At 41.2% G+C, this 25,881-nt stretch overlaps 1 protein-coding gene across 3 annotated transcripts in view; it reads left to right on the forward strand.

Annotated features, from left to right (window-relative positions):
• The window catches only part of LOC121535465 (calmodulin-regulated spectrin-associated protein 2-like), a 94,271-nt gene that overhangs the window by 42,937 nt on the left and 25,453 nt on the right, over nt 1-25,881 (forward strand). For all 3 annotated transcript variants that reach the window (XM_041842565.2, XM_041842566.2, XM_041842567.2), the window contains exons 5-6: nt 2,853-2,994; nt 12,043-12,182. In XM_041842565.2, the coding sequence (XP_041698499.2) occupies nt 2,853-2,994; nt 12,043-12,182 (282 nt within the window). The remainder of the gene's footprint in view (nt 1-2,852; nt 2,995-12,042; nt 12,183-25,881) is intronic.

The following is a 25,881-nucleotide window of genomic DNA, read 5'->3' on the forward strand; positions in this document are numbered from 1 at the left end:
CCTAAGCCCCATTTAGACCTGAGCCTTCCTAGGCCTGATGGTTCTCTCCTCTCTTTAGACCTGAGCCTTCCCAGGCCTGATGGTTCTCTCCTCTCTGTAGACCTGAGCCTTCCTAGGCCTGATGGTTCTCTCCTCTCTGTAGACCTGAGCCTTCCTAAGCCTGATGGTTCTCTCACTCTCTGTAGACCTGAGCCTTCCTACGCCTGATGGTTCTCTCCTCTCTGTAGACCTGAGCCTTCCCAAGCCTGATGGTTCTCCACTCTCTGTAGACCTGAGCCTTCCTAGGCCTGATGGTTCTCTCCTCTCTGTAGACCTGAGCCTTCCTAGGCCTGATGGTTCTCTCCTCTCTGTAGACCTGAGCCTTCCTAGGCCTGATGGTTCTCTCCTCTCTGTAGACCTGAGCCTTCCTAGGCCTGATGGTTCTCCACTCTCTGTAGACCTGAGCCTTCCTAGGCCTGATGGTTCTCCACTCTCTGTAGACCTGAGCCTTCCTAGGCCTGATGGTTCTCTCCTCTCTGTAGACCTGAGCCTTCCTAGGCCTGATGGTTCTCTCCTCTCTGTAGACCTGAGCCTTCCTAGGCCTGATGGTTCTCTCCTCTCTGTAGACCTGAGCCTTCCTAGGCCTGATGGTTCTCTCCTCTCTGTAGACCTGAGCCTTCCTAGGCCTGATGGTTCTCCCCTCTCTGTAGACCTGAGCCTTCCTAGGCCTGATGGTTCTCCCCTCTCTGTAGACCTGAGCCTTCCTAGGCCTGATCGTGCTCTCCTCTCTGTAGACCTGAGCCTTCCTAGGCCTGATGGTTCTCCCCTCTCTTCCTCTTGTTGTCATTGTGCCCATTGTTATCTCATAGGCTCCAGACAAATGGTATTGGAGACTGGTACCTGTAAGGCTATCTATCAGCCTCTCCCTCTCCCCAGACTCCCCCTTCCCCCAAACTCCCTAATCATTCTCTCCTTGCCTTGCACCAGACCGTGACCCTATCCCACCTGCAGCCCCCTCTATCCTTAGTTTTGGGTTTGCCAATGCTTGTATCCCATCATGCATTGCTGGAGCAGGTGCTAACTACCCTCCAACCCCCACTGGGGATGTCCGGCCCGCTCCTTCCCTGGTTAGCTCACATGTTGTTTGTTACAGATACTGAATAACATGAACAAGAACTGTATGGAAAAGCTCATAGTGCACTTCAATGCTACATCAGATAAAATGCAACACATCCCCCAAAGGTCTCCTCTCTGAGTGAGAACCAGTCATGGTGTGATTTTACCACTCAGCCCTCTAGTAAAGTAATGGACGCCCGGCCTGTCCCTCTGTATTAAGGGTCAGACTGAGAGCAGAAAGGGGAACCAGTGGATGTACCGAGGTGTTATAGGCCCTGAGAGAGGCAGATCTACAGATCTACAGATGATATACACTGACTGTACAAAACATTAGGAACACCTTCCTAAAAATGCGTTGCATCGAAGGTGGACTCCAATCAAGTTGTAGAAACATCAAGGACGATCAAGGGAAACAGGATGCACCTGAGCTCAATTTCGAGTCTCATAGCAAAGGTTCTGAATACTTATGTAAATGTTATTTTACTGATGCTCTTTAATTATTTTTATTTTTTAGTTATCCATTTTTTACTTAACATTTTTATTAAAACTGCATTGTTGGTTAAGGGCTTGTAAGTAAGCATTTCACAGTAAGGTCTACACCTGTTGTATTCGGCGCATGTGACAAATATTTTTTTATTTTTTATTTATTTTTTTTTTTGCAGAAATTACTACAAACCTGTTTTTGCTTTGTCATTATGGGGTCTTGTATGTAGATTGATGAGGGGAAAAAACAATTTAATCAATTTTAGAATAAGGCTGTAATGTAACAAAATGTGGAACAAGGTAAGGGGTCTGAATACTTTCTGAATGCATCGTTTGTCTTGCCCATTCACCCTCTGAATGACACACATATACATTCCATGTCTCAATTGTCTTAAGGATAAAAAAAATCCTTCTTTAACCTGTCTCCTCCCCTTCATCTACACTGATTGACGTGGATTTAACAAGTGACATCAATAAGGGATCATAGCTTTGACCAGGATTCACCTGGTCAGTCTATGTCATGGAAAGAGCAGGTGTTCTTAATGTTTTGTACACTCAGTGTATTACATTTACATTTTAGTCATTTAGCAGACGCTCTTATCCAGGACACCACAGTACAGTAGATTTATACCTGTAGGATATAGTAGTACAGTAGATTGATCTGGTCCTAGTGGTTCATGTAGCTCAATGTGTAAATCAATGAACAGTAACACCTACGTGTAATTACAGTACAGTAACTCATCCTGGTTATGGTAGTGGAAGTGTAGCCTGGGTGCCTGACTGTTTTTGCATTCAACAACGATACAGCATCTTTGCCGTACAGGACAATGTCGCCTAGTAAAGATGGCATTGGTCGATCTATCAATGTCAAGTAGCCTAGTAAAGATGGCATTGGTCGATCTATCAATGTCACGTAGCCTAGTAAAGATGGCATTGGTCGATCCGTCAATGTCTCCACCATCTGTTTTCTTTGCATGCAGCGACACCCGACTAACTGTTTAGTCTGAACCCTTTGGTGCTTGAAAAAACCCCAGACTAAACTACTGTATGAGGGGTGTGTGTGTGTGTTTGTGTGTGTGTGTGTGTGAGAGCGAGAGCGAGAGAAAGAGTGTGTGCTTGTGACTGTGCATCTGTGCGTGACAGAGTGCTGGTGTACATGTGTGTTTGAGGAGCCTTTATATGAATCCATACCTCCCGGTCCTTACTCTAATTCCATACATTAACTGTATATCACTGACCGTCATCTCTCCGTCTTGTTGTTGCCATGGCTACAGGCCCGCTGCAGGAGGGAGCATGCCCAGCAGAGGTCAGCTCCATCACTCCCCCTGGTGGACAATCTGCTAAAGGACAACACAGACGGCTGTGCCCTGTCCGTACTCCTCCACTTCTACTGCACAACGTCTGTCAGACTGGAAGGTAACGTACAGGAGGGTTAGTCTATCACTTCATACCTGTAGCCTGCTCTGTCAGACTGGAAGGTAACGTACAGGAAGGTTAGTCTATCACTTCATACCTGTAGCCTGCTCTGTCAGACTGGAAGGTACCGTACAGGAAGGTTAGTCTATCACTTCATACCTGTAGCCTGCTCTGTCAGACTGGAAGGTAACGTACAGGAAGGTTAGTCTATCACTTCATACCTGTAGCCTGCTCTGTCAGACTGGAGGTAACGTACAGGAAGGTTAGTCTAACACTTCAAACCTGTAGCCTGCTCTGTCAGACTGGAAGGTACCGTACAGGAAGGTTAGTCTATCACTTCATACCTCTAGCCTTCTCTGTCAGACTGGAAGGTACCGTACAGGAAGGTTAGTCTATCACGTCATACCTGTAGCTTTCTCTGTCAGACTGGAAGGTAACGTACAGGAAGTTTAGTCTATCACTTCATACCTGTAGCCTGCTCTGTCAGACTGGAAGGTACCGTACAGGAAGGTTAGTCTATCACTTCATACCTGTAGCTTTCTCTGTCAGACTGGAAGGTAACGTACAGGAAGTTTAGTCTATCACTTCATACCTGTAGCCTTCTCAGTCAGACTGGAAGGTACCGTACAGGAAGGTTAGTCTATCACTTCATACCTGTAGCCTGCTCTGTCAGACTGGAAGGTAACGTACAGGAAGTTTAGTCTTACCTTCATACCTGTAGCCTGCTCTGTCAGACTGGATGGTACCGTACAGGAAGGTTAGTCTATCACTTCATACCTGTAGCCTGCTCTGTCAGACTGGAAGGTAACGTACAGGAAGTTTAGTCTATCACTTCATACCTGTAGCCTTCTCTGTCAGACTGGAAGGTACCGTACAGGAAGGTTAGTCTATCACTTCATACCTGTAGCCTTCTCTGTCAGACTGGAAGGTAACGTACAGGAAGGTTAGTCTATCACTTCATACCTGTAGCCTGCTCTGTCAGACTGGAAGGTACCGTACAGGAAGGTTAGTCTATCACTTCATACCTGTAGCCTGCTCTGTCAGACTGGAAGGTAACGTACAGGAAGGTTAGTCTATCACTTCATACCTGTAGCCTTCTCTGTCAGACTGGAAGGTAACGTACAGGAAGGTTAGTCTATCACTTCATACCTGTAGCCTTCTCTGTCAGACTGGAAGGTAACGTACAGGAAGGTTAGTCTATCACTTCATACCTGTAGCCTTCTCTGTCAGACTGGAAGGTAACGTACAGGAAGGTTAGTCTATCACTTCATACCTGTAGCCTTCTCTGTCAGACTGGAAGGTACCGTACAGGAAGGTTAGTCTATCACTTCATACCTGTAGCCTTCTTTGTCAGACTGGAAGGTACCGTACAGGAAGGTTATTCTATCACTTCATACCTGTAGCCTGCTCTGTCAGACTGGAAGGTAACGTACAGGAAGGTTAGTCTATCACTTCATACCTGTAGCCTTCTTTGTCAGACTGGAAGGTACCGTACAGGAAGGTTAGTCTATCACTTACTTCATACCTGTAGCCTTCTCTGTCAGACTGGAAGGTACCGTACAGGAAGGTTATTCTATCACTTCATACCTGTAGCCTTCTCTGTCAGACTGGAGGTAACGTACAGGAAGGTTAGTCTATCACTACATACCTGTAGCCTGCTCTGTCAGATTGGAAGATACCGTACAGGAAGGTTAGTCTATCACTTCATACCTGTAGCCAGCTCTGTCAGACTGGAAGGTAACGTACAGGAAGGTTAGTCATTCACTTTATACCTGTAGCCTGCTCTGTCAGATTGGAAGGTACCGTACAGGAAGGTTAGTCTATCACTTCATACCTGTAGCCTGCTCTGTCAGACTGGAAGGTACCATACAGGAAGGTTAGTCTATCACTTCATACCTGTAGCCTTCTCTGTCAGACTGGAAGGTACCGTACAGGAAGGTTAGTCTATCACTTCAAACCTGTAGCCTTGTCTGTCAGACTGGAAGGTAACGTACAGGAAGTTTAGTCTATCACTTCAAACCTGTAGCCTTGTCTGTCAGACTGGAAGGTAACGTACAGGAAGTTTAGTCTATCACTTCATACCTGTAGCCTTCTCTGTCAGACTGGAAGGTGCCGTACAGGAAGGTTAGTCTATCACTTCATACCTGTAGCCTTCTCTGTCAGACTGGAAGGTACCGTACAGGAGGGTTATTCTATCACTTCATACCTGTAGCCTGCTCTGTCAGACTGGAAGGTAACGTACAGGAAGGTTAGTCTATCACTTCATACCTGTAGCCTGCTCTGTCAGACTGGAAGGTAACGTACAGGAAGGTTAGTCTATCACTTCATACCTGTAGCCTGCTCTGTCAGACTGGAAGGTACCGTACAGGAAGTTTAGTCTATCACTTCATACCTTTAGCCTTCTCTGTCAGACTGGAAGGTAACGTACAGGAAGGTTAGTCTATCACTTCATACCTGTAGCTTTCTCTGTCAGACTGGAAGGTAACGTACAGGAAGTTTAGTCTATCACTTCATACCTGTAGCCTGCTCTGTCAGACTGGAAGGTACCGTACAGGAAGGTTAGTCTATCACTTCATACCTGTAGCTTTCTCTGTCAGACTGGAAGGTAACGTACAGGAAGTTTAGTCTATCACTTCATACCTGTAGCCTTCTCAGTCAGACTGGAAGGTACCGTACAGGAAGGTTAGTCTATCACTTCATACCTGTAGCCTGCTCTGTCAGACTGGAAGGTAACGTACAGGAAGGTTAGTCATTCCCTTCATACCTGTATTCTGCTCTGTCAGACTGGATGGTGCCGTACAGGAAGGTTAGTCTATCACTTCATACCTGTAGCCTGCTCTGTCAGACTGGAAGGTAACGTACAGGAAGGTTAGTCTATCACTTCATACCTGTAGCCTGCTCTGTCAGACTGGAAGGTACCGTACAGGAAGGTTAGTCTATCACTTCATACCTGTAGCCTTCTCTGTCAGACTGGAGGTAACATACAGGAAGGTTATTCTATCACTTCATATCTGTAGCCTGCTCTGTCAGACTGGAAGGTACCGTACAGGAAGGTTAGTCTATCACTTCATACCTGTAGCCTGCTCTGTCAGACTGGAAGGTACCGTACAGGAAGGTTAGTCTATCACTTCATACCTGTAGCCTTCTCTGTCAGACTGGAAGGTAATGTACAGGAAGGTTATTCTATCACTTCATACCTGTAGCCTTCTCTGTCAGACTGGAAGGTAACGTACAGGAAGGTTAGTCTATCACTTCATACCTGTAGCCTTCTCTGTCAGACTGGAAGGTAACGTACAGGAAGGTTAGTCTATCACTTCATACCTGTAGCCTTCTCTGTCAGACTGGAAGGTACCGTACAGGAAGGTTAGTCTATCACTTCATACCTGTAGCCTTCTTTGTCAGACTGGAAGGTACCGTACAGGAAGTTTATTCTATCACTTCATACCTGTAGCCTGCTCTGTCAGACTGGAAGGTAACGTACAGGAAGGTTAGTCTATCACTTCATACCTGTAGCCTTCTTTGTCAGACTGGAAGGTACCGTACAGGAAGGTTAGTCTATCACTTCTTCATACCTGTAGCCTTCTCTGTCAGACTGGAAGGTACCGTACAGGAAGGTTAGTCTATCACTTCATACCTGTAGCCTTCTCTGTCAGACTGGAAGGTAACGTACAGGAAGTTTAGTCTATCACTACATACCTGTAGCCTGCTCTGTCAGACTGGAAGGTACCGTACAGGAAGGTTAGTCTATCACTTCATACCTGTAGCCTGCTCTGTCAGACTGGAAGGTAACGTACAGGAAGGTTAGTCATTCACTTTATACCTGTAGCCTGCTCTGTCAGATTGGAAGGTACCGTACAGGAAGGTTAGTCTATCACTTCATACCTGTAGCCTGCTCTGTCAGACTGGAAGGTACCATACAGGAAGGTTAGTCTATCACTTCATACCTGTAGCCTTCTCTGTCAGACTGGAAGGTACCGTACAGGAAGGTTAGTCTATCACTTCAAACCTGTAGCCTTGTCTGTCAGACTGGAAGGTAACGTAGAGGAAGTTTAGTCTATCACTTCAAACCTGTAGCCTTGTCTGTCAGACTGGAAGGTAACGTACAGGAAGTTTAGTCTATCACTTCATACCTGTAGCCTTCTCTGTCAGACTGGAAGGTGCCGTACAGGAAGGTTATTCTATCACTTCATACCTGTAGCCTGCTCTGTCAGACTGGAAGGTAACGTACAGGAAGGTTAGTCTATCACTTCATACCTGTTGCCTGCTCTGTCAGACTGGAAGGTAACGTACAGGAAGGTTAGTCTATCACCTCATACCTGTAGCCTGCTCTGTCAGACTGGAAGGTACCGTACAGGAAGTTTAGTCTATCACTTCATACCTTTAGCCTTCTCTGTCAGACTGGAAGGTAACGTACAGGAAGGTTAGTCTATCACTTCATACCTGTAGCTTTCTCTGTCAGACTGGAAGGTAACGTACAGGAAGGTTAGTCTATCACTTCATACCTGTAGCCTGCTCTGTCAGACTGGAAGGTACCGTACAGGAAGGTTAGTCTATCACTTCATACCTGTAGCTTTCTCTGTCAGACTGGAAGGTAACGTACAGGAAGTTTAGTCTATCACTTCATACCTGTAGCCTTCTCAGTCAGACTGGAAGGTACCGTACAGGAAGGTTAGTCTATCACTTCATACCTGTAGCCTGCTCTGTCAGACTGGAAGGTAACGTACAGGAAGGTTAGTCATTCCCTTCATACCTGTATTCTGCTCTGTCAGACTGGATGGTGTTGTACAGGAAGGTTAGTCTATCACTTCATACCTGTAGCCTGCTCTGTCAGACTGGAAGGTAACGTACAGGAAGGTTAGTCTATCACTTCATACCTGTAGCCTGCTCTGTCAGACTGGAAGGTACCGTACAGGAAGGTTAGTCTATCACTTCATACCTGTAGCCTTCTCTGTCAGACTGGAGGTAACATACAGGAAGGTTATTCTATCACTTCATATCTGTAGCCTGCTCTGTCAGACTGGAAGGTACCGTACAGGAAGGTTAGTCTATCACTTCATACCTGTAGCCTGCTCTGTCAGACTGGAAGGTAACGTACAGGAAGGTTAGTCTATCACTTCATACCTGTAGCCTTCTCTGTCAGACTGGAAGGTAATGTACAGGAAGGTTATTCTATCACTTCATACCTGTAGCCTTCTCTGTCAGACTGGAAGGTAACGTACAGGAAGGTTAGTCTATCACTTCATACCTGTAGCCTTCTCTGTCAGACTGGAAGGTACCGTACAGGAAGGTTAGTCTATCACTTCATACCTGTAGCCTTCTCTGTCAGACTGGAAGGTACCGTACAGGAAGGTTAGTCTATCACTTCATACCTGTAGCCTTCTCTGTCAGACTGGAAGGTACCGTACAGGAAGGTTAGTCTATCACTTCATACCTGTAGCCTGCTCTGTCAGACTGGAAGGTAACGTACAGGAAGGTTAGTCTATCACTTCATACCTGTAGCCTTCTTTGTCAGACTGGAAGGTACCGTACAGGAAGGTTAGTCTATCACTTACTTCATACCTGTAGCCTTCTCTGTCAGACTGGAAGGTACCGTACAGGAAGGTTATTCTATCACTTCATACCTGTAGCCTTCTCTGTCAGACTGGAAGGTAACGTACAGGAAGGTTAGTCTATCACTTCATACCTGTAGCCTGCTCTGTCAGACTGGAAGGTACCGTACAGGAAGGTTAGTCTATCACTTCATACCTGTAGCCAGCTCTGTCAGACTGGAAGGTAACGTACAGGAAGGTTAGTCATTCACTTCATACCTGTAGCCTGCTCTGTCAGACTGGAAGGTACCGTACAGGAAGGTTAGTCTATCACTTCATACCTGTAGCCTGCTCTGTCAGACTGGAAGGTACCGTACAGGAAGGTTAGTCTATCACTTCATACCTGTAGCCTTCTCTGTCAGACTGGAAGGTACCGTACAGGAAGGTTAGTCTATCACTTCATACCTGTAGCCTTCTCTGTCAGACTGGAAGGTAACGTACAGGAAGTTTAGTCTAACACTTCATACCTGTAGCCTTGTCTGTCAGACTGGAAGGTAACGTACAGGAAGGTTAGTCTATCACTTCATACCTGTAGCCTTCTCTGTCAGACTGGAAGGTGCCGTACAGGAAGGTTAGTCTATCACTTCATACCTGTAGCCTTCTCTGTCAGACTGGAAGGTACCGTACAGGAGGGTTAGTCTATCACTTCATACCTGTAGCCTGCTCTGTCAGACTGGAAGGTAACGTACAGGAAGGTTAGTCTATCACTTCATACCTGTAGCCTGCTCTGTCAGACTGGAAGGTAACGTACAGGAAGGTTAGTCTATCACCTCATACCTGTAGCCTGCTCTGTCAGACTGGAAGGTACCGTACAGGAAGTTTAGTCTATCACTTCATACCTTTAGCCTTCTCTGTCAGACTGGAAGGTAACGTACAGGAAGGTTAGTCTATCACTTCATACCTGTAGCCTTCTCTGTCAGACTGGAAGGTAACATACAGGAAGGTTAGTCTATCACTTCATACCTGTAGCCTGCTCTGTCAGACTGGAAGGTACCGTACAGGAAGTTTAGTCTATCACTTCATACCTTTAGCCTTCTCTGTGAGACTGGAAGTTAACGTACAGGAAGGTTAGTCTATCACTTCATACCTGTAGCCTGTTCTGTCAGACTGGAAGTTACCGTACAGGAAGGTTAGTCTATCACTTCATACCTGTAGCCTGCTCTGTCAGACTGGAAGGTACCGTACAGGAAGGTTAGTCTATCACTTCATACCTGTAGCCTGCTCTGTCAGACTGGAAGGTACCGTACAGGAAGGTTAGTCTATCACTACATACCTGTAGCCTGCTCTGTCAGACTGGAAGGTACCGTACAGGAAGGTTAGTGTATCACTGCATACCTGTAGCCTGCTCTGTCAGACTGGAAGGTAACGTATAGGAAGGTTAGTCTATCACTTCATACCTGTAGCCTGCTCTGTCAGACTGGAAGGTAACGTACAGGAAGGTTAGTCATTCACTTCATACCTGTAGCCTGCTCTGTCAGACTGGAAGGTACCGTACAGGAAGGTTAGTCTATCACTTCATACCTGTAGCCTGCTCTGTCAGACTGGAAGGTACCGTACAGGAAGGTTAGTCTATCACTTCAAACCTGTAGCCTGCTCTGTCAGACTGGAAGGTACCGTACAGGAAGGTTAGTCTATCACTTCATATGTGTAGCCTGCTCTGTCAGACTGGAAGGTAACGTACAGGAAGGTTAGTCTATCACTACATACCTGTAGCCTTCTCTGTCAGACTGGAAGGTACCGTACAGGAAGGTTAGTCTATCACTTCATACCTGTAGCCTTCTCTGTCAGACTGGAAGGTACCGTACAGGAAGGTTAGTCTATCACTTCATACCTGTAGCCTTCTTTAAAATAGAAAAAATTGGCATTATTTTACAGCCAACTATTGTGTCCATTATTAAGTATTCAGATAACAGCTGTAAAGGTATTACAGATGGACTCATTGACACCATCAATTATTTAAAATAATACATGAAAAGTACCATCAATAGCTATATTGTTTTTTCATTAGACATGTAGACAACAGAATTCTCCCACAGTGTGATCACAGGATCTATTCTAAGACAATGACCCCTGACCTTGAAATAACCCCACCTGACTGGAACCTCCCTTATCACCATGACCTCAGTCTTACAGATACTAGCTTAAACTGGGGCGGCAGATAGCTTAGTGGTTAAGAGTGTTGTGCCAGTAACCGAAAGGTTGCTGGTTCTAATCCCCGAGCCGACTAGGTGAAAAATCTGTCAATGTGCCCTTGAGCAAGGCACTTAACCCTAATTGCTCCTGTAAGTCGCTCTGGATAAGAGCGTCTGCTAAAAAAATAGCTAACCCACACAGAGAAGAGGGAGAATAGCTGATCCACTATCCTGCCCAGTAGATATGATACGGAAGGATTCCGTTGGAAAGAACATTAGCCCCTGGTGATGAAGTCAATGTGTACAATTTGGCCAATACCATCAAATGTTCAGATCCATGAGGTTCAGGTTTATTATGGGAATGGTGTCATTAGGGGATGTACAATTAAACCTGACTGAAATGCATATCATGAGAGAGAGAGACAGAAAACGAGAGAGAGAGATGGCGAGACGGGGGAGAGAGAGAGACAGACGGCCAGAGACAGACTGCCAGAGAGAGAGAGAGAGAAAGTAGTGGCATGTTTCAGTTCTGAGCCTGTTGATAGAGTAGCCAGTGGGCCAGACTTCACCCACTATTCAAATAATGCCCCAGGGCCAGACTGAGACGTGATTGGTCAGGAGTTAATAGCAGCATAGTCCTTTGGATGAGAGGAGAACGTTGACTTTTATTTTTTTAACAATAAACAATTCCACCCCCTCTACTTGTGCCCAGTCGTATATAGATGGCTCTGTGTGCTACTACAATCAGATATTCTAAAGGATTGGACAGTGAATTATATACCGTAAATATTATTAACTGTTACAGTAGGCTATGCATGACCCAGCTGTTACAATCAGTTCATTCACTTCCATTTCACTTAACATTTCATTTAGACTCCTAGTGTGGAAATACTGTACTTCCTGAAGAATCTGGACACTGATGACATCACTGTCCCAATCCTTCTTCAGCTCGTTCTAGTCTGCGTGGGCTCTCCCCATCATGACATCATCGTCTCTGTTCCGCTGTTTGTTCTCTCCCCGCCCTCACCCCTGCCTTCTAACTCCGCCTCCTCCCACTGTTATTCTGGCCAAATACTACAAATAATACTAAATGCTTTATAAAAGGTACATTTCTAATAAAGTACAAATACAAATCCTTTTCAATGTTTTTAAGACCATTGCCACTCTCAATAATATATATTGTATAAACTGTATACGTATATCGTTTATATCAAGAACAAACAACCCATTGATGCATTGCTGAAGCTTTTCCATTGCATTTGAAAACAAACCCTTAAACTCTAACTCTTAACTCCGCCCCTGTGCTCTCTCCTCTCTGCGCCCTCCAGATATCTGTCTGAAGGAGACCATGTCGCTGGCTGACAGTCTGTACAACTTGCAGCTGGTGCAGGAGTTCTGCAGGGACAACCTCAACCACTGCTGCCACTTCTCCCTGGAGGACATGCTCTATGCCCACTCCTCCATCAAGGTAGGATGACCAGGGAGGACGTGCTCTATGCCCACTCCTCCATCAAGGTAGGAGGACCAGGGAGGATGTGCTCTATGCCCACTCCTCCATCAAGGTAGGAGGACCAGGGAGGATGTGCTCTATGCCCACTCCTCCATCAAGGTAGGAGGACCAGGGAGGATGTGCTCTATGCCCACTCCTCCATCAAGGTAGGAGGACCAGGAGGACGTGCTCTATGCCCACTCCTCCATCAAGGTAGGAGGACCAGGGAGGATGTGCTCTATGCCCACTCCTCCATCAAGGTAGGAGGACCAGGGAGGACATGCTCTATGCCCACTCCTCCATCAAGGTAGGAGGACCAGGGAGGACGTGCTCTATGCCCACTCCTCCATCAAGGTAGGAGGACCAGGGAGGACGTGCTCTATGCCCACTCCTCCATCAAGGTAGGAGGACCAGGGAGGACGTGCTCTATGCCCACTCCTCCATCAAGGTAGGAGGACCAGGGAGGATGTGCTCTATGCCCACTCCTCCATCAAGGTAGGAGGACCAGGGAGGACGTGCTCTATGCCCACTCCTCCATCAAGGTAGGAGGACCAGGGAGGATGTGCTCTATGCCCACTCCTCCATCAAGTTAGGAACCAGGAGGGACGTCTCTATGCCCACATCAAGGTAGGAGAACAGGGAGGAGTGTCTATGCCCACCAGGTAGGACCAGGGAGGAGCTATGCATCGAGTTAGGACCTGGGGGACAGGACAGAGAGGGAGGCTGTGGACAGGGGAGGAGGTCTGGGGGGACAGGAGGGGACCAGGGGGGCCAGGACTGGGTTGGTTAGTTAGGTAGGGAGGGATATGGGGTGTTGACATTGGAGGTAGGGTGGTGCTGTATAAATGTGTGATTGAGTGGTATGTGTGGAGAAATGGCTGAAAGGGGTTATTTGAATAAGATAATGATGCATAGAGTTGGTAATGATGCATAGAGTTAGTGTTAGTAATGATGCATATCAGTTAGTAATGATGCATAGAGTAAGTAATTATACATAGAATTAGTAATGATGCATAGAGTTGGTAATGATGCATAGAGTTAGTGTTAGTAATGATGCATATCAGTTAGTAATGATGCATAGAGTAAGTAATTATACATATAATTAGTAATGATGCATATCAGTTAGTAATGATGCATAGAGTAAGTAATTATACATAGAATTAGTAATGATGCATAGAGTTGGTAATGATGCATAGAGTTAGTGTTAGTAATGATGCATATCAGTTAGTAATGATGCATAGAGTAAGTAATTATACATAGAATTAGTAATGATGCATAGAGTTAGTAATGATGCATAGAGTTAGTAATGATGCATAGAGTTAGGGTTAGTAGTGATGCATATCAGTTAGTAATGATGCATAGAGTAAGTAATTATACATAGAATTAGGAATGATGCATAGAGTTAGTAATTATGCAAAGAGTTAGGGTTAGTAATGGTGCATAGGATTAGTAATGATGCATATAGTTGGTAATGATGCATAGAGTTGGTAATGATGCATAGAGTTGGTAATGATGCATAGAGTTGGTAATGATGCATAGAGTTGGTAATGATGCATAAAGTTGGTAATGATGCATAGAGTTGGTAATGATGCATAGAGTTGGTAATGATGCATAGAGTTGGTAATGATGCATAGAGTTAGTAATGATGCATAGATTTAGTAATGATGCATAGAGTTAGGGTTAGTAGTGATGCATATAGTTAGGGTTAGTAATGATGCATAGAGTTAGTAATGATGCATAGAGTTAGTAATGATGCATAGAGTTAGGGTTAGTAATGGTGCATAGGGTTAGTAATGATGCATATAGTTGGTAATGATGCATAGAGTTGGTAATGATGCATAGAGTTGGTAATGATGAATAGAGTTGGTAATGATCCATAGAGTTGGTAATGATGCATAGAGTTGGTAATGATGCATAGGGTTAGTAGTGATGCATAGAGTTAGGGTTAGTAATGATGCATATCAGTTAGTAATGATTCATAGAGTTAGTGTTAGTAATGATGCATATCAGTTAGTAATGATGCATAGAGTTAGGGTTAGTAATGATGCATAGAGTTAGGGTTAGTAATGATGCATAGAGTTAGTAATGATGCATAGAGTTAGGGTTAGTAGTGATGCATAGAGTTAGTAATGATGCATAGAGTAAGTAATTATACATAGAATTAGGGTTAGTAATGGTTTATAGGGTTAGTAATGATGCATATAGTTGGTAATGATGCATAGAGTTAGTAATTATGCATAGAGTTAGTAATGATGCATAGAGTTAGTAATTATGCAAAGAGTTAGGGTTAGTAATGGTTTATAGGGTTAGTAATGATGCATATAGTTGGTAATGATGCATAGAGTTGGTAATGATGAATAGAGTTGGTAATGATGCATAGGGTTAGTAGTGATGCATAGAGTTAGGTTTAGTAATGATGCATATCAGTTAGTAATGATTCATAGAGTTCGTGTTAGTAATGATGCATATCAGTTGGTAATGATGCATAGAGTTAGGGTTAGTAATGATGCATATAGTTAGTAATGATGCATATAGTTAGGGTTAGTAATGATGCATATCAGTTAGTAATGATGCATAGAGTTAGGGTTAGTAATGATGCATAGAGTTAGGGTTAATAATGATGCATAGAGTTAGGGTTAGTAATGATGCATATCAGTTAGTAATAATGCATAGAGTTGGTAATGATGCATAGAGTTAGGGTTAGTAGTGATGCATAAAGTTAGTAATTATGCATAGAGTTAGTAATGATGCATCGAGTTAGTAATGATGCAAAGAGTTAGGGTTGGTAATGGTGCATAGGGTTAGTAATGATGCATATAGTTGGTAATGATGCATAGAGTTGGTAATTATGCATTTTAGTCATTTAGCAGAGCTTATCAGAGCGACTACATCAGCAATTAGGGGTTAAGTGTGCTTAAGGGCACATCGACAGATTTATTCACCTAGTCGGTTCGGGGATTAGAACCAGACCTTTGGTTACTGGCCACGCCTTACTCCACTAAGCTACCTGTCCCTAGTAATGTGCATATCAGTTAGTAATGATGCATAGAGTAGGTAATGATGCAAATGGTTAGTAGTGATGCATAGAGTTAGGGTTAGTAATGATGCATATCAGTTAGTAATGCTTCATAGAGTTAGTGTTAGTAATGATGCATAGCAGTTGGTAATGATGCATAGAGTTAGGGTTAGTAATGATGCATAGAGTTAGTGTTAGTAATGATGCATAGAGTTAGGGTTAGTAATGATGCATAGAGTTAGTAATGATGCATAGAGTTAGTAATGATGCATAGATTTAGTAATGATGCATAGAGTTAGGGTTAGTAGTGATGCATATAGTTAGGGTTAGTAATGATGCATAGAGTTAGTAATGATGCATAGAGTTAGTAATGATGCATAGAGTTAGGGTTAGTAGTGATGCATAGAGTTAGTAATGATGCATATAGTTTGTAATTATGCATAGAGTTAGTAATGATGCATAGAGTTAGTAATTATGCAAAGAGTTAGGGTTAGTAATGGTGCATAGGGTTAGTAATGATGCATATAGTTGGTAATGATGCATAGAGTTGGTAATGATGCATAGAGTTGGTAATGATGAATAGAGTTGGTAATGATCCATAGAGTTGGTAATGATGCATAGAGTTGGTAATGATGCATAGGGTTAGTAGTGATGCATAGAGTTAGGGTTAGTAATGATGCATATCAGTTAGTAATGATTCATAGAGTTAGTGTTAGTAATGATGCATATCAGTTAGTAATGATGCATAGAGTTAGGGTTAGTAATGATGCATAGAGTTAGGGTTAGTAATGATGCATAGAGTTAGTAATGATGCATAGAGTTAGGGTTAGTAGTGATGCATAGAGTTAGTAATGATGCATAGAGTAAGTAATTATACATAGAATTAGGGTTAGTAATGGTTTATAGGGTTAGTAATGATGCATATAGTTGGTAATGATGCATAGAGTTAGTAATTATGCATAGAGTTAGTAATGATGCATAGAGTTAGTAATTATGCAAAAGAGTTAGGGTTAGTAATGGTTTATAGGGTTAGTAATGATGCATATAGTTGGTAATGATGCATAGAGTTGGTAATGATGAATAGAGTTGGTAATGATGCATAGGGTTAGTAGTGATGCATAGAGTTAGGTTTAGTAATGATGCATATCAGTTAGTAATGATTCATAGAGTTCGTGTTAGTAATGATGCATATCAGTTAGTAATGATGCATAGAGTTAGGGTTAGTAATGATGCATATAGTTAGTAATGATGCATATAGTTAGGGTTAGTAATGATGCATATCAGTTAGTAATGATGCATAGAGTTAGGGTTAGTAATGATGCATAGAGTTAGGGTTAATAATGATGCATAGAGTTAGGGTTAGTAATGATGCATATCAGTTAGTAATAATGCATAGAGTTGGTAATGATGCATAGAGTTAGGGTTAGTAGTGATGCATAAAGTTAGTAATTATGCATAGAGTTAGTAATGATGCATCGAGTTAGTAATTATGTAAAGAGTTAGGGTTGGTAATGGTGCATAGGGTTAGTAATGATGCATATAGTTGGTAATGATGCATAGAGTTGGTAATTTACATTTTAGTCATTTAGCAGACGCTCTTATCCAGAGCGACTTACATCAGCAATTAGGGTTAAGTGCCTTGCTTAAGGGCACATCGACAGATTTTTCACCTAGTCGGCTCGGGGATTAGAACCAGCGACCTTTCGGTTACTGGCACAACGCTCTTACCCACTAAGCTACCTGCCGCCCTAGTAATGCATATCAGTTAGTAATGATGCATAGAGTAGGTAATGATGCAAATGGTTAGTAGTGATGCATAGAGTTAGGGTTAGTAATGATGCATATCAGTTAGTAATGCTTTGTAGAGTTAGTGTTAGTAATGATGCATATCAGTTAGTAATAATGCATAGAGTTAGGGTTAGTAATGATGCATAGAGTTAGTGTTAGTAATGATGCATAGAGTTAGGGTTAGTAATGATGCATAGAGTTAGTAATGATGCATAGAGTTAGTAATTATGCATAGAGTTAGTAATGATGCATAGAGTTAGTAATGATGCATAGAGTTAGTAATTATGCAAAGAGTTAGGGTTAGTAATGGTGCATATGGTTAGTAATGATGCATAGAGTTAGTAATTATGCATAGAGTTAGTAATGATGCATAGAGTTAGTAATGATGCATAGAGTTAGTAATTATGCAAAGAGTTAGGGTTAGTAATGGTGCATATGGTTAGTAATGATGCATAGAGTTGGTAATGATGCATAGAGTTGGTAATGATGCATAGAGTTGGTAATGATGCATAGAGTTGGTAATGATGCATAGGGTTAGTAGTGATGCATAGAGTTAGTGTTAGTAATGATGCATATCAGTTAGTAATGATGCATAGAGTTAGGGTTAGTAATGATGCATAGAGTTAGTGTTAGTAATGATGCATATCAGTTAGTAATAATGCATAGAGTTATGGTTAGTAATGATGCATAGAATTAGGGTTAGTAATGATGCATAGAGTTAGTAATGATGCATAGAGTTAGGGTTAGTAATGATGCATATCAGTTAGTAATGATGCATAGAGTTAGGGTTAGTAATGATGCATATCAGTTAGTAATGATGCATAGAGTTAGTGTTAGTAATGATGCATAGAGTTAGGGTTAGTAATGATGCATATAGTTAGGGTTAGTAATGATGCATAGAGTTAGTAATTATGCATAGATTTAGGGTTAGTAATGATGCAGATCAGTTAGTAATGATGCATAGAGTTAGGGTTAGTAATGATGCATATAGTTAGGGTTAGTAATGATGCATAGAGTTAGGGTTAGTAATGATGCATATCAGTTAGTAATGATGCATAGAGTTAGGGTTAGTAATGATGCATAGAGTTAGGGTTAGTAATGATGCATAGAGTTGGTAATGATTCATAGAGTTAGTAATGATTCATAGAGTTAGTGTTATTTTTTTATATTATTTCTTTTTTTTTTTTTAGGGGGGAATGGATCAGCTTAATATTGCAGATAGATTGTATCTTCTATCAATGTAATTGTCTGCATCACTTCCAATCCCCCATGTTTTTTTTAAAACATTTTTTTTTACATATATACTCCCCTTTATTACTTTTCAACCCCACCATCCTTTCCCTACTTGGAGTAAATTAGTGAACAACAATGCCCAGTCCTCTACTTCCAGTCTATACTTACTATCTACACCTTATGGACAGAGTTAATTTTACAATAATTCTATTATATATATATATATATATTATAAATTATTGCTCCTGAACTTCTTCTACTCTCAACCTCTCCGATCATTTTCATGATGTCCATCCGGTTTGCTTCTATATGCCATATCTTTCTAACTGTGCTCTTTCCCAAAAGCTCCCAACATACAACATATATACTTATTATGGACACAGTATGCTTACATTATTAGCTATCTTTGTTATTATTTGTTGTTATTTGTTATTAGTCCCATCCTTCAACTCTATTCAATACCTCCCATCTATCTCTTAACACCATCCATATAGGATTTCTATTTGCCATATATATTTCAACCGTACTGTGATGTTTTACAAAAGTTCTGAACCTTTCTATTCTCATTGCTTCTACAGATTGTGAATTAAAAATAAACATTTTTGCTAAAAGTATTATTATATTATTGATTGATTGCCTATGACTTTTCAGATCACCCAGTAATGCTATCTGCAAGGTTAGTTCCAGGTAAATATTGCAATCCTTTAGCCATTCCTGGACCTGTGTCCAAAAACAAGCTACAAATGGACAGAACCAAAACAAATGATCTAATGATTCTGTCTCTTCACAGCAAAATCTGCAGAGCTGGGAAGATTGTATCCCCCCATATAAATAACATTCTATTGGTAGCAAGAATTTTATATAATAATTTAAATTGAAAGATTCTAATTTTTGAATCCGGTGTCGTTTTGCGTGTCAGTTCATAAACACTATGCCATGGGATCGGTACGTCAAAGATCTCTTCCCAACTATTTTGCAATCTATATGGGACGGCTGTCAATCCTTTGGTCCTTAAGTGAAACTGATATACTTTTTTATTTATCACAGTTTTCCCTTAACCAATTATGTTCTTTAATGCAAGGCCGACAGACAAGTTCCTTACTTTCTCCCCTTCCACTTTCCTCTTCCACTTTTTGCGGTAAGGCTGCAATTATTTGGTTGTAATTTTGGGTAGAGCAGACATTTCCATATGTTTTTGTCAGCTGCATGTGCGACATAACTCCCACCAGTCCTACCGATGATATCATTTACGAAGATTATACCTTTTTTAAACATTATGTCAAAAAATAAAGGTTTTTTGTCAATTAGTATATTTGAATTTAACCACAATATTTGTTGCATTATTTGTTCCGTCGTTTCTGGAGGATTAAATTGAAATTGCAACCAACTTTCTATGGCTTGTTTTAGAAATAGTGACATTTGGGAGATTATTTCCTTTTCAAATAACTGAAAGAGTTAGTGTTAGTAATGATGCATAGAGTTAGTAATGATTCATAGAGTTAGTAATGATTCATAGAGTTAGTGTTAGTAATGATGCATAGAGTTAGTAATGATTCATAGAGTTAGTGTTAGAAATGATGCATATCAGTTAGTAATGATGCATAGAGTTAGGGTTAGTAATGATGCATATCAGTTAGTAATGATGCATAGAGTTAGGGTTAGTAATGATGCATAGCGTTAGTAATGATTTATAGAGTTAGTGTTAGTAATGAATCATAGAGTTAGTAATGATTCATAGAGTTAGTAATAATTCATAGAGTTAGTGTTAGTAATGATGCATATAGTTGGTAATGATGCATAGAGTTGGTAATTATGCATATAGTTGGTAATGATCCATAGAGTTGGTAATGATGCATAGGGTTAGTAGTGATGCATAGAGTTAGGGTTAGTAATGATGCATAGAGTTAGTAATGATTCATAGAGTTAGTGTTAGTAATGATGCATATCAGTTAGTAATGAAGCATAGAGTTAGGGTTAGTAATGATGCATAGAGTTAGGGTTAGTAATGATGCATAGAGTTGGTAATGATTCATAGAGTTAGTGTTAGTAATGATGCATATAGTTAGTAATGATTCATAGAGTTAGTGTTAGTAATGATGCATATCAGTTAGTAATGATGCATAGAGTTAGGGTTAGTAATGATGCATAGAGTTGGTAATGATTCATAGAGTTAGTGTTAGTAATGATGCATATAGTTAGGGTTAGTAATGATGCATAGAGTTAGGGTTAGTAATGATGCATAGAGTTAGGGTTAGTAATGATGCATAGAGTTAGTGTTAGTAATGATGCATATAGTTAGGGTTAGTAATGATGCATAGAGTTAGGGTTAGTAATGATGCATAGAGTTAGTGTTAGTAATTATGCATAGAGTTAGTAATGATTCATAGAGTTAGGGTTAGTAATTATTCATAGAGTTAGTAATGATTCATAGAGTTAGGGTTAGTAATGATGCATAGAGTTAGGGTTAGTAATGATGCATAGAGTTGGTAATGATTCATAGAGTTAGTGTTAGTAATGATGCATATAGTTAGTAATGATTCATAGAGTTAGTGTTAGTAATGATGCATAGAGTTAGGGTTAGTAATGATGCATAGAGTTAGGGTTAGTAATGATGCATAGAGTTGGTAATGATTCATAGAGTTAATGTTAGTAATGATGCATATAGTTAGTAATGATTCATAGAGTTAGTGTTAGTAATGATGCATAGAGTTAGGGTTAGTAATGATGCATATAGTTAGTAATGATTCATAGAGTTAGTGTTAGTAATGATGCATAGAGTTAGTGTTAGTAATGATGCATAGAGTTAGTAATGATTCATAGAGTTAGTAATGATGCATAGAGTTAGTAATGATTCATAGAGTTAGTGTTAGTAATGATGCATAGAGTTAGTGTTAGTAATGATGCATAGAGTTAGTAATGATTCATAGAGTTAGTGTTAGTAATGATGCATAGAGTTAGTGTTAGTAATGATGCATAGAGTTAGTGTTAGTAATGATGCATATAGTTAGTAATGATTCATAGAGTTAGTGTTAGTAAGGATGCATAGAGTTAGTGTTAGTAATGATGCATATAGTTAGTAATGATTCATAGAGTTAGTGTTAGTAATGATGCATAGAGTTAGTAATGATTCATAGAGTTAGTGTTAGTAATGATGCATAGAGTTAGTAATGATGCATAGAGTTAGTAATGATTCATAGAGTTAGTGTTAGTAATGATGCATAGAGTTAGTAATGATGCATAGAGTTAGGGTTAGTAATGATGCATAGAGTTAGTAATGATGCATAGAGTTAGTAATGATTCATAGAGTTAGTAATGATTCATAGAGTTAGTGTTAGTAATGATGCATATCCTAAACGATATTATAACCGTGATTGATAAAAGATAGTACTGCGCCGCCGTCTTCATCGACCTGGCCAAGGCTTTCGACTCTGTCAACCACCGCATTCTTATTGGCAGACTAAATAGCCTTGGTTTCTCTAATGACTGCCTCGCCTGGTTCACTAACTACTTCTCAGATAGAGTTCAATGTGTCAAATCGGAGGACCTGTTGTCTGGACCTCTGGCCGTCTCTATGGGCGTGCCACAGGGTTCAAATCTCGGGCCGACTATTCTCTGTGTATATCAATGATGTCGCTCTTGCTGCTGGTGATGCTCGGATCCACCTCTATGCGGACGACACCATTTTGTATACATCTGGCCCTTCATTGGACACTGTGTTAACAAACCTCAATGCCATACAACACTCCTTCTGTAGCCTCCAACTGCTCTTAAACACTAGTAAAACTAAATGCATGCTCTTCAACCGAACGCTGCTTGCACCCGCCCACCCGACTAGAATCACTACTCTCGGCGGGTCTGACCTAGAGTATGTGGACAACTACAAATACCTAGGTGTCTGGTTAGACTGTAAACTCTCCTTCCAGACTCACATTAAGCATCTCCAATCAAAAGTTAGATCTAGAATCGGCTTCCTATTTCGCAACAAAGCCTCCTTCACTCATGCTGCCAAACATGCCCTTGTAAAACTGACTATCCTACCGATCCTTGACTTCGGCGATGTCATTTACAAAATAGCCTCCAACACCCTACTCAGCAAATTGGATGTAGTCTATCACAGTGCCATCCGTTTTGTCACCAAAGCCCCATATACTACCCACCATTGTGACCTGTACGCTCTTGTTGGCTGGCCCTCACTACATATTCGTCGCCAAACCCACTGGCTCCAGGTCATCTATAAATCACTGCTAGGCAAATCCCAGTCTTATCTTAGCTCACTGGTCACCATAGCAACACCCACCCGTAGTCTGCTCTCCAGCAGGTATATCTCACTGGTCATTCCCAAAGCCAACACCTCCTTTGGCCGCCATTCCTTCCAGTTCTCTGCTGCCAATGACTGGAACGAACTGCAAAAATCTCTGAAGCTGGAGACTCTTATCTCCCTCACTGACTTTAGGTGTCAGTTGTCAGAGTGCTCATTTGCACCCCAGTATCTCTATTTGCACATCATCTTTTGCACATCTATCATTCCAGTATTAAACGAAATTGTAACTATTTTGCACTATGGCATATTTATTACCTTACCTCCATAACTTACTACATTCGCACACACTGTATATATATATTCTGTTGTATTTTTGACTTTATGTTTTGTTTACCCCATATGTAACTCTGTGTTGTTGTTTTTATCGCACTGCTTTGCTTTATCTTGGCCAGGTCGCAGTTGTTCTCAACTGAATTACCTGGTTAAACAAAGGTTAAATAAATAAAAAATAAAAAATATCAGTTAGTAATGATTCATAGAGTTAGGGTTAGTAATGATGCATAGAGTTGGTAATGATGCATAGAGTTAGTAATGATGCATAGAGTTAGGGTTAGTAATGATGCATAGAGTTAGTAATGATGCATAGGGTTAGCAATGATGCATAGAGTTAGTAATGATGCATAGAGTTAGGGTTAGTAATGATGCATATCAGTTAGTAATGATGCATAGAGTTAGTAATGATGCATAGAGTTAGTAATGATGCATAGGGTTAGTAATGATGCATAGAGTTAGTAATGATGCATAGAGTTAGGGTTAGTAATGATGCATATCAGTTAGTAATGATTCATAGAGTTAGTGTTAGTAATGATGCATATCAGTTAGTAATGATGCATAGATTTAGGGTTAGTAATGATGCATAGGGTTAGTAATGATGCATAGAGTTAGTAATGATTCATAGAGTTAGTAATGATTCATAGAGTTAGTGTTAGTAATGATGCATAGAGTTAGTAATGATGCATAGAGTTAGTAATGATACATAGAGTTAGTGTTAGTAGTGATTCATACAGTGGGGAAAATAAGTATTTAGTCAGCCACCAATTGTGCAAGTTCTCCCACTTAAAAAGATGAGAGAGGCCTGTAATTTTCATCATAGGTACACGTCAACTATGACAGACAAATAGAGATTTATTTTCTCCAGAAAATCACATTGTAGGATTTTTTATGAATTTATTTGCAAATTATGGTGGAAAATAAGTATTTGGTCACCTACAAACAAGCAAGATTTCTGGCTCTCACAGACCTGTAACTACTTCTTTAAGAGGCTCCTCTGTCCTCCACTCGTTACCTGTATTAATGGCACCTGTTTGAACTTGTTATCAGTATAAAAGACACCTGTCCACAACCTCAAACAGTCACACTCCAAACTCCACTATGGCCAAGACCAAAGAGCTGTCAAAGGACACCAGAAACAAAATTGTAGACCTGCACCAGGCTGGGAAGACTGAATCTGCAATAGGTAAGCAGCTTGGTTTGAAGAAATCAACTGTGGGAGCAATTATTAGGGAATGGAAGACATACAAGACCACTGATAATCTCCCTCGATCTGGGGCTCCACGCAAGATCTCACCTCGTGGGGTCAAAATGATCACAAGAACGGTGAGCAAAAATCCCAGAACCACACGGGGGGACCTAGTGAATGACCTACAGAGAGCTGGGACCAAAGTAACAAAGACTACCATCAGTAACACACTACGCCGCCAGGGACTCAAATCCTGCAGTGCCAGACCCCCTGCTTAAGCCAGTACATGTCCAGGCCCGTCTGAAGTTTGCTAGAGTGCATTTGGATGATCCAGAAGAGGTTTGGGAGAATGTCATATGGTCAGATGAAACCAAAATAGAACTTTTTGGTAAAAACTCAACTCGTCGTGTTTGGAGGACAAAGAATGCTGAGTTGCATCCAAAGAACACCATACCTGCTGTGAAGCATGGGGGTGGAAACATCATGCTTTGGGGCTGTTTTTCTGCAAAGGGACCAGGACGACTGATCCGTGTAAAGGAAAGAATGAATGGGGCCATGTATCATGAGATTTTGAGTAAAAACCTCCTTCCATCAGCAAGGGCATTGAAGATGAAACGTGGCTGGGTCTTTCAGCATGACAATGATCCCAAACACACCGCCCGGGCAACAAAGGAGTGGCTTCGTAAGAAGCATTTCAAGGTCCTGGAGTGGCCTAGCCAGTCTCCAAATCTCAACCCCATAGAAAATCTTTGGAGGGAGTTGAAAGTCCGTGTTGCCCAGCGACAGCCCCAAAACATCACTGCTCTAGAGGAGATCTGCATGGAGGAATGGGCCAAAATACCAGCAACAGTGTGTGAAAACCTTGTGAAGACTTACAGAAAACGTTTGACCTGTGTCATTGCCAACAAAGGGTATATAACAAAGTATTGAGAAACTTTTGTTATTGACCAAATACTTATTTTCCACCATAATTTGCAAATAAATTCATAAAAAATCCTACAATGTGATTTTCTGGATTTTTCTTTCTCATTTTGTCTGTCATAGTTGATGTGTACCTATGATGAAAATTACAGGCCTCTCTCATCTTTTTAAGTGGGAGAACTTGCACAATTGGTGGCTGACTAAATACTTTTTTCCCCCACTGTATAGTTAGTGTTAGTAATTATGCATAGAGTTAGGGTTAGTAATGATTCATAGAGTTAGTGTTAGTAATGATGCATATAGTTAGTAATGATGCATATCAGTTAGTAATGATGCATAGAGTTAGGGTTAGTAATGATGCATAGAGTTAGGGTTAGTAGTAATGATTCATAGAGTTAGTAATGATGCATAGAGTTAGTAATGATGCATAGAGTTAGTGTTAGTAATGATGCATAGAGTTAGTAATGATGCATAGAGTTAGTAATGATGCATAGAGTTAGTGTTAGTAATGATGCATATAGTTAGTAATGATGCATAGAGTTAGTAATGATGCATAGAGTTAGGGTTAGTAATGGTGCATAGGATTAGTAATGATGCATAGAGTTAGTGTTAGTAATGATGCATAGAGTTAGTGTTAGTAATGATGCATAGAGTTAGTAATGATGCATAGTGTTAGTAATGATGCATAGAGTTAGTAATGATTTGGGTGTGGGTGTGTGTTTGTGTAGGAGGGGCCCATTTTGACACACTGACTGTTCCGCGAAGTCAAATAAGCGTGTGAGTCACTGTGTGTGTGTATGTGTGTGTGTGTTGCAATTCCAAAACAGACGGGACCCTCTAGCTAGTCAAGCTCTCCCCCTAAGACAGACAGACAGGCTGCTTAGAGAAGTGGCATGCTATTATCTCTGTGCCTATCTCTCCCTGTCTCGCTCTGTCTCTC

This window comes from Coregonus clupeaformis, chromosome 21, assembly GCF_020615455.1.
Source record: "Coregonus clupeaformis isolate EN_2021a chromosome 21, ASM2061545v1, whole genome shotgun sequence".
NCBI lineage: Eukaryota > Metazoa > Chordata > Actinopteri > Salmoniformes > Salmonidae > Coregonus > Coregonus clupeaformis.